At 43.8% G+C, this 9,472-nt stretch overlaps 1 protein-coding gene across 1 annotated transcript; it reads left to right on the top strand.

Annotated features, from left to right (window-relative positions):
* The first annotated feature begins 3,506 nt into the window (after nt 1–3,506).
* On the top strand, nt 3,507–9,456 carry LOC103583635 (2'-5'-oligoadenylate synthase-like protein 1). Its single transcript, XM_008564896.1, has 3 exons — nt 3,507–3,802; nt 6,626–6,773; nt 8,557–9,456. Exons 1-3 carry the CDS (start codon nt 3,507–3,509, stop codon nt 9,055–9,057), a joined length of 945 nt encoding a protein of 314 aa, XP_008563118.1. The 3' UTR covers nt 9,058–9,456.
* The last annotated feature ends 16 nt before the right edge of the window (nt 9,457–9,472 follow it).

Raw genomic sequence — 9,472 nt, 5'->3', positions numbered from 1 at the left:
TTTTTTTTTTTTTTTTTTTTTGGCAGCTGGTCAGTGAGGAAATCCAAACCCTTGACCTTGGTGTTACCAACACCACGCTCTAACCAACTGAGCTAACCAGCCAGCTCTTGATTCTTTATAGTAGGATTATCATACCTAATCAAATGAAATTTTTGACATGAATACACATTTGATTTATCTAATTCTATCCTAAGAAGGAGGAAGACAGATTTTTATTGAACTTATGTAAATACTACGTAGTCATGAAAAGTAAAGAAACTTAACAAAGACTTTCTGAATATTTAACCATCATTCTGAATAGTTTTGTAAGCAAGGCCAATTATAAATGTTAATTTTTTTTACAGAATAACTATCTTTGTTTTTCTAATGATGTGTTAGTTTATAATCTACAGTAGGAATTTTTAAAGGAATTTTTTATTCTGAGGTGTCAGAATAATATATCCTTTAAAGAATGTTTAATCTTAGTTTTTACAAGTATAGCTTTACACTGAGAGTAGGAAATGGATTAAAAAGAAAGGGGTTTTCTTTTTCTTGTATATCCATCAAAAATAGAACATTAACCTGGGTAATAAACTTTTGTTTTATTTATCTTTGATTAAGCAATCTGCTTTTATGAAGTCTTCTGCTTCTGGAATAAAAGTGAAAGTCTGACTCAGTCCCCACTGGTGGCAATATCAACTTTTACCCATGAATTTATTCCCAATTACTCTTCATCAATTTTTTATAGTCGAGTGGGAAGAAAGATCTGCCTGCAGGCAGATTATATTGTAATCAGACTATTCTTTTGTACAACGTTTTTTTCATTTATCCACATAAAGACAAAAAGAACCAGCAGCTTTGGTTTTACAATTTTAATTATGAGTCAAAAATAAACAGTAGAAAATCCACCAGTCAGCCAGCTCCTAATCTTACAGGGCTGTTTTCCAGGAGTTGTGTGTACACACTCACACAAATTTCTTAGTGATTTAAATTCATAATAGCATGTAAGACAATGACAGTCATGCTTCCCGGGGATATCGAAATTCTCAAGACAAACAGACCAAAAGAGAACAACACAAAATGCAGTCAAATCCCTATCTACTGCCACCCAGCAGAGAATAAATTCCTGTCATCTGTCCCCAAGCAGAGACCACCAGATAATCAAACCATAAAATCAGATTCACAGGTTATTGTCACCAACAGGGACATAAGTGGCCCCGTACAAATAAGAACAAGAATCGCAATCAGAAATAGTAACAGAGCTAGAGGTAGGAGGAAGGAGAGAAAAAAAAGTCAGCAAGAGTGAAGCTATTTCCACACGAAATTCATTCTAGGAGTCAAAAAGGGGGCATGTCTGAGTGTCAACAGCTTGTGAGGTGCATTTCTCAGGCAACACAATTTAGTCAGTTTTGGAAATATGTTTCCCAGGGATAATCTCAGAAGAACCTGCGAAAAGAAACCCAGAGACAAAAAATCATTTATTAAATAAAACTTGCAAAGAGGGGCCGGCCTGGTGGCGCACTTGGTAGAGTGCAGTGCTTGGGAACGCGGCGGCGCTCCCGCTGAGGGTTCGGATCCCATATAGAGACCGGTCCGCTCACTGGTTGAGCGCGGTGCAGGCGCGACACCAAGGGTTGTGATCCCGTTACCGGTCACGAAAAAAGACAAAAAGGAAAAAAAAAAAACTTGCAAAGAGGTTGCAAAGGAATCAGACTGCAGGAGGAAAGGCTAATCCAATAAAAAATATATATGTAGTAGGGATTTAAAGAAAAAACAATTACCAACATTACTAGATATATAGTTAGTCTGTTCATGGTGGAAAAATAGCAATTTCCTCACATGCTTACCATATCTAGAAAGGTCATGACATACCTCAGAGAGCACCACTGTAAAAATCAGAGATATCCACAATATGAAGAAATCATAGCATGCCTGAACATCAGCACTAGAAGGGAACATAGATCTTTTTTTCTAGTTTGTTTTTATATGTTCCATTAAATAGTCTATCAAAGATCCTAAAAGAAACAAAGGGCTTGTTTTTCTTTTCTTTTCTTTTTTTTTTACCAGATTAAAGCCAAGTCACTTGTGTTTGTTTGGTTGTTTTTAATTTATCAATATAGCTTACATCTTAATGATTATAGGCATTCTGCATTTTATGTATCATCATCTACACTTTAAGAATATAAAATCTCACTAGTATTGGAGAAAATAAATGGTATTGTTAAATTCCTAACAAAATTACAATTTCATTAGTTAAGTTTACACTATTGAGTGTTGAGCGTAAATTTACAAAAAGCTACAAAAACAAAGTCATTAACTTATGAATAAATTTTAATTCAATTAAAAAAATTTTTAAATCAGGGATAAAGTTCTTTTTGTGAGTGAGTCAATGACTTATAGGAAAGGCTTAAGGTTTCATTTATTTCAGGGACTAGAACTAGACAAGGTGACCCCATTTTTGTTTGTTTATTTCAAGGTCAAAGTGTTTTGGGTTTTTTCCTCTGACTGTGGGATGTGATGTAATTTTTATTTATAATGGCTACAGGACAGGATGTCAGTTTTGCTTCCACAAACTGAATAGCTGAATATTTGACAGAAACTTTCACTTGCTAGCTGAATATTAGAGAGGTTCTTAAGACAAGAAGTGACCAGTGTCAGTTAAGGTGTGTGCTTTTGCAGATAACAGAAAAACACAAAAACCAACTCAAACTGGCTTAAACAAAAAAGGGAATCATCAGCTCATATGTGAAAACCCACAATAGTGGGGAGGGGGCTTCAGGCTCTGTTTGGTGAGGGCTCTCACTCTGTTTCTCTATAAATCTCTCAGCTTCTCTCTCCTCTGTATGGTCTGCAAGCTGGTTTCCCTCATGGTGGCAAAATGGCCGCAGCTGTTCCTGCCCTCACATCAATAAACAAGAGAAGACTTGTCTTCTTTCAGCCACCGAAGAAAGGAACTAGGCTTTACCCCAATTGAGCCGACTTAAATCATATGCTTTTTCTTAAACCAATCACTTGACAAAGGGGAAAGCTTCATGCTGATGGGCCTGTGCTAGTCAAGACACACCTATAGCTGAGGGTAGTGACGGTCAACCCCATTCAAACAGCATGGCTGGTATTCAGTGGGGAAGGAAAGAATGTTCACTAGAAAGGCAACCCCAATATTCACCACAGAATCTCACCTTTTACCATTTTTTTCCTTTAGCTAAGAAGCCCTTTCTTTAAAGGAAATCTTTCTCAGAAGCTCAATACATTGAAATAGATTTAAATGGACCTGCTTAGGCTAGGATGCTGGTGGCAGAGATCAACCTGCTCACTCCTTAGAACACCTCTCCATAACTCCATTCCAGGAGTTACATCTGTCAAGGACAGTTTGAAGCCCACTGGACTAACGCAGCTCCTTAATTCTAACACGGCTTCTTAATTCTTAATTTCCAAGGCCTAGAAAGGGAGAGTGACTTGGCCAAAGTCACACAGCCAATAGGTGGCAGAGCTGGGACTAGAACTTGAATTTTCCAGCTTCTGGTCCAATGTCATCTTTACACAGAATCTTGGGGTCTCTCTCTCCCCATGTCTTTCAACAGTACGTGAAAGCCAAGTGCCCCAGGGCCAGTCTGCCCCCTCTCTATGCTCTAGAGCTGCTGACCGTCTATGCCTGGGAAATGGGTACTCAGGAGGAAGAGAATTTCAGGTTGGATGAAGGCCTTACCACCGTGATGCAACTGCTCCAGGAGTATGAATTCATCTGCATCTACTGGACCAAGTACTACACACTCCAGAACCCAATCATCGAGGACTTTGTCAGAAAACAACTAAAAAGAGAGAGGTACTCGACCACTGCTTGCCCACCAAGGCTCACAGAAAAAAAGAGAATCAAGGGGGAAATAATATAGAGTTTTATGGGTTGGCTTTATTAAGCAGTAAGGCTGACATGGTAGTTGAGCATTGAACTCTGATACTGACCCAGCTGGCATCCCAGGTTGACAGCCTATCAAAATCATGGGGGGCCTTAGGAGATATAAGCCTTGTGCCTGTTCCTTAAGCCACCCCTGCACTCTACCTCAGCCTTCTTGCTCTCAGAAGACCATTTCAGTGCTTTTTAGAGATAGCATGGGAGCATGGAAAGAATCTTGGAGACCTAAGTGTAAATTTCAGCTCTGCCATTTTCTCACCTCTGCGAGCCTCCAATTCCTTATCCGGAAAGCAGTAGTAAACTGGCACCTACGATGCAGGACTGTTGTGAGGATCGGAGAAAATCTATGTTAAGGGCCCACAGTATCTAGCATATGGTAGATGCTGGGTAAATGCTCACTATTGTAGCACACGCAGCCGGTGCCGCACTTGTATCCCTTGGCTTTGTGAAGACTGGCTCAACTTCCACCTGTCAGCACCCACATCCCTTTGCCTGAGGGTTTTCCTCTCACCAGCAAACCCGCCCCCAAAGCAGCCCTCAACCAATGACTGGTGAGAGTTGGTGGATAAATACACCAGCTCCCATACACCTCTGATGGAAGCTTCACACTGTTTCCCAGAGCTCCCCAGTGGGACTTAACCTCCTGCTCTCCATGGTGGTGATTACCTCGACACTCAGCCTTTAGTGGCTGCCTTCCCCTCCTGTCTCACTCTCCTGCTCCCTTCTTAGTGCTTCCTGGGATATCCTTCCAGATAAACCAAAACCTTATCTGGGATCTGCTTCTGGGGAACCCCACCTAGAAAACTCTTTATATTAAAAAGCTCTAGGGCCTGCCCGTGGCTCACTCGGGAGAGTATGGTGCTGATAACACCAAGGCCACGGGTTCGGATCCTGTATAGGGATGGCCACTTATCTCACTGGGTGAGCGTGGTGCTGACAACACCAAATCAAGGGTTAAGATCCCCTTACCGGTCACCTTTAAAAAAAAAAAAAAAGCTCTAGGCCAGTACAAGCAATATCACAAGAATTCTTAGTGTTCTGTTATGTTGGGTCTCTTTTTGTAAGGAAGAAAACCCAGGTGTACTAGTCCGTTTCTGTGGCTTGTAACAGAATACCCAAAACTGGGTAATTTAGTAAGAAATGAAATTTATTTCTTACACTTGGAGGCTGGGAAATCCAAGGTCCAGGAAACACATCTGATGAGGGCCTTCTTCTGGGTGGTGACTCTCTACAGCCGTGCATGATGTCACATGATGAGGAAATGGCATGGGCAAGAGAGAGCTAACCTTCTCACCTGCCCTCCTTAGAAAGCCATCAGAATCATACCCATCACTCCATGAATGGATTAATCCATTCACTACGGCATAGTCTTCACAATCCAATCACTTCTCAAAGGTCCTACTTTTTAAATAATTGCATTTTCTACCCTCTTCACACTGTTATAGTGGAGATCAAATTTCCAATACATGAGCTTTTGGAGGACACTTTTGACCCTTAGCACCAGGTCTTCTTATGAAAAGAGGGTTTATTATAAGGATGCCCAGAAAATTGAAGTTGGAAAACCATCAGGCCCTGAGGCAGACCTAGAGACTCTCTCCCTCTCTGTCATTCTCTCATGGCCCATTTGCTCTTCTCCCCTTCCCTGCCTCTGCTCCTCTCTCCACACCTGTCCTGTTCCCTCTTCCTCCCTGTTGGGGAGTCACCTCCATCATCCCTGGTCCAAACCCCAGAGGAAACCAGTCTGATCACTAGACACAGGTCCTGCATGTCGGGTCACTGATTGGTCACCTGGCAGCCAATGGAACGAGCCACTTTGGTGATCCCTGCCCCATAGGACAGCCTGGTGCTACTCCCTGACTATTTAGAGAAGACTATTTCAGGAAGCCAAGGATACTGGGAATAGCAAGCATGGAGCCCAAGTGTCCTGTTCACTCCAGTAGCCTGCTATCACATTCTATCACCTAGATAAAGTCGCAGTTCCCTCCTAAGCCAAAAACTCTTGGAGTACAAAGGTTGGGTCTTAATGAACTTGGCATTGGACACATGCAATCATCCCAAGTGGCCCAAGCAGGCTGTTAGAACTCCTTCAAGCCAATATCTTTAAAATACTCATTCAACATTTATAAAGAGGAGAGACACTTGGAGGCAACCCAACCTCTTCTCTGTTGAGGGAGTAGATGGATAAGATTTCCATCTGTTGGCTATGAGAACTTAAGGGGTCCGTGCCTCAGTTTCCTCATCTGTAAAATAGGAACAAAAATAACAATAATAATAGCCCCTACCTAATAAAATTGTTGGAAGGATTAAAATAGGTTAATTCACATAGAGTTTGGCCCAGCGCTCCAATAAATGTCAGTAGGTGGTGGTGGTGGTGTTACTGTTATCCAAATCAATTCAGCAGCTCTAACCTCAAACTTGTGTAGCTGCTCTGAACTTAAAAGGCTCACCTGTCTAAGTGGGCATCTGTTATTGCTCCAGAATGCCTCTTGAGGCCTCACCCCCAAAATTCCTTGCCAATACCTAGCATACTCTCCCTGAGAGGAACTTTTGGAAATATGACCATCTCCATCTTGTTACTCTCCAGCAACGTTTTTGGGCCCTCCTGGACTGACAGTCCTGGGCTCTGGACATAGCAGATTCTCAGTGGTTTGAACAGATGGTTGCTGAGAAGGCTTCCTTCTGGCTTGCAGGCTTCCAAACCAGAAAGAGGCTGGGCACCCTCTCCCTGTGTTGCAGGCCCATCATCCTGGATCCGGCTGACCCCACCCACAATGTGGCAAAAGGGTACAGATGGGACATAGTCGCTCAGAGAGCCTGCCAGTGCCTGAAACAGGACTGTTGTTATGACAACAGGGAGAACCCGGTCCCCAGCTGGAACGTGAAGGTAATGACTCTTCTCCCAGATGTCAGGGGCTTAAAGCTCAGGATGATATAACTATATAGTAATTACTTATTCACTTCTGTGCCAATGGAGAAGAGGACTATATATGTTTGTATGTATATACATACATATACACACATATATATATATTATTTCTCCCCCTGTGGCTGACCGGTACAGGGCTCAAACCCTGGCCCTGGCCCTTGGTGTTATCAATACCACTCTCTAACCAACTGAGCTGACTGGCCAGCCCAGAACAGAACCTTAGAGTTAGAAGGTTTGAGGCCCAGCTGTACTATCCACCAGCTCTGTGAACTTGGGAAAATTGTTTGGCTCTCTGAGCCTCAGATTCCTTATCTTTAAATTCTTGTTCTTTTCTGTGTTTTTCTCATAACCTACTGGAAAATCAGTTCCATGTTCCTAATCATTCTTTGCATGAGCTGAGACCAGCCAAGTCAACTCAACCTGCTGTTTTGTGACAATACTGGGCTTGGGGCTGGTGGGGGGTGGGGGCCAGGGGGCAATGGTGGTGCAGAAATAGGACATGGCCACTACTCTCAAGGAACTCACCCCATGTTGTTAGGAAGCAAGTCCATGAAACAACATTGCACCAAACTGCTGGAAGGAATTACTAGAGAAGACAAGATACTCAGAAAACAAAAAATGTTAAGTAATATTATTAGGTAATACCAAACCTAGGTACAGGCAAAGATCATAAGAATCTATTTTATCCACATTGTGCTTTACAGTTTATAAGGTGCTTGTCCAGGGGCTGTCTCAGCGGATCCTCACAGGCCATTCTGTAAAGTAGGAAGGTCGAGTATTACCTTTATCTTTATTATTATTATTACTATTATTGCCATTTTACAGAGGAGGAAACAGGCTCAGAGAGGTTAATTAACCGAGGTCATACTGCTAAGAGGTAGCAGAGCTGGGAATCCCACCCACGTCTTTGTAGGGCTTTGGAAACAGAGAATAAATGTTATCTGAAGTCACCAGAGATTCCTTGAAGAAGTTAGGGCTTAAGGTGAGCCCTAAAGGCTGGGGAGGGATTCAGATGCTCAGAACAGAGGACACTCCAGGTCAAGGGCCAGGGTGGGGGCCCAGGGGCAAAGGAAGGGAGGTAGGAATAAGCAAGGTGTGTGCAGGGAACAAGAGACTGAGCTGCTCGGACCACAAGACAGGTGAGGAATCGGATGCTCTCTAATAAGGTGGGGCCCACTGGCCAAATGAGGCCCATGAATGAGATGAAAAAGAATACCTCTGGATTTTTCCTGAATATAAAAGCCACTGTGCAAAGATTTGTATCTTGAAAAATCAGGAGACTTGGCAATGCTAGGTTTATATTCCTTCTTGAAAGGATCAGCTAGAGGCCCAGTCCTCTCCAGCATCTTCCAGGTGGTGTTCTTCAGCCACCTGGGACTCTTGGGTCCTGCAGTGTGGCCCTGGAGGTGAAGAACAAAGACTCTGGAGTCTGACTGACCTGGGTTCACACACCTGCTCTGCTCTTTGCTACCTTTGTGATTGGTGTTGAGTTCATCACATAACCTTGCTCAACCACAATTTCCTCATCTGTAAAATGGGCATAATAGTAGAACCAACCTCATAGAACTGATGCGAAAATAAAATGCTTTAGAGGATGGAAGGGGCCCAGCATAGAGCCTGGAAAGTGGTTGGTATTCCCTCATGTTTGCTACTGATGTTGAAAAGATGAGGACAGGTGAAGGGAACTTCCGCACATCAGACAGAGAAGTGTGGACTTACCCTCTCTCCCTCTCCCTTCCAGAGGGCACGAGACATCCAGGTGACAGTGGAGCAGTGGGGTTACCCAGATTTAATTCTCTGGGTGAACCCTTATGCACCCATAAAGAAGGTGAAAGAGAAAATCCAGCGGAGTCGGGCCTACTCGGGCCTGCAGCGACTGTCCTTCCAGGAGCCTGGTGGTGAGCGGCAGCTCCTCCGCAGTCACTGCTCCTTGGCCTATTATGGGGTCTTCTCCAACACCCGCATCTGTATGCTGGAGACCATCCCCCCCGAGATCCAGGTCTTCGTGAAGAATCCCGATGGCGGGAGCCATCCGTACGTCATCCACCCCAACAGCTTCGTCCTGGGCCTGAAGCAGCAGATTGAAGACAAGCTGGGGCTGCTCAGGAAGCAGCAGCAGCTGGAGTTCCAAGGCCAAGTCCTGGAGGACTGGTTGGATTTGGGGCGCTATGGCATCCAAGACAGTGACACCCTCATCCTCTCCGAGAAGAAAGAAGGAGAGGCTTCACTTCCAGACAGCTAGTTTCCTCTGGGAATCTTCTCTGTGCATTTCTGCCACCGAATCCAGAACCACTCCTCCAGTTCTCTGCGGGGAGGTCCCGTCTCTTCACCAGCTTTATAAAAAGAGGTGAAGGAAGCTAAATAAACAAACGGACAGTGGCCAGACCATATGTGACAATAGCTTGTTTTTGGTTTTGGTTTTTTTGGCAGCTGGCAGGTACAGGGATCTCAACCCTTGACTTTAGTGTTATAACACCGTGCTCTAACCAACTGAGCTAACCAGCCAGCCCACTGACAATGGAATTCTGACCCATAACCTTCTGTAGCAACCATCTAGGGAGGCCAAATCACACCTCTGCATCAAGCAACCCCAAACCATCAGAACTCGGTCAATAATCACCAGCTTTTCTAATTCCCTACCCCATTCCCACCACCTC

The sequence above is a fragment of the Galeopterus variegatus genome, unplaced genomic scaffold (assembly GCF_000696425.1).
Source record: "Galeopterus variegatus unplaced genomic scaffold, G_variegatus-3.0.2 Scaffold25117, whole genome shotgun sequence".
Classification (NCBI taxonomy): Eukaryota; Metazoa; Chordata; class Mammalia; order Dermoptera; family Cynocephalidae; genus Galeopterus; species Galeopterus variegatus.
The sequence above is the reverse complement of the archived record's forward strand: the minus strand, read 5'-3'. Positions and strand labels throughout refer to the sequence as shown.

What these genes read in the sequence shown, in the direction of transcription:
- LOC103583635 (XM_008564896.1), top strand. Translation starts at nt 3,507, where the DNA reads ATGTCATCTTTACACAGAATCTTGGGGTCTCTCTCTCCCCATGTCTTT. An exon ending in AAACAACTAAAAAGAGAGAG is followed by an intron (nt 3,803 to 6,625) that starts GTACTCGACCAC and finishes CCTGTGTTGCAG; the next exon opens with GCCCATCATCCTGGATCCGG. An exon ending in TCCCCAGCTGGAACGTGAAG is followed by an intron (nt 6,774 to 8,556) that starts GTAATGACTCTT and finishes TCTCCCTTCCAG; the next exon opens with AGGGCACGAGACATCCAGGT.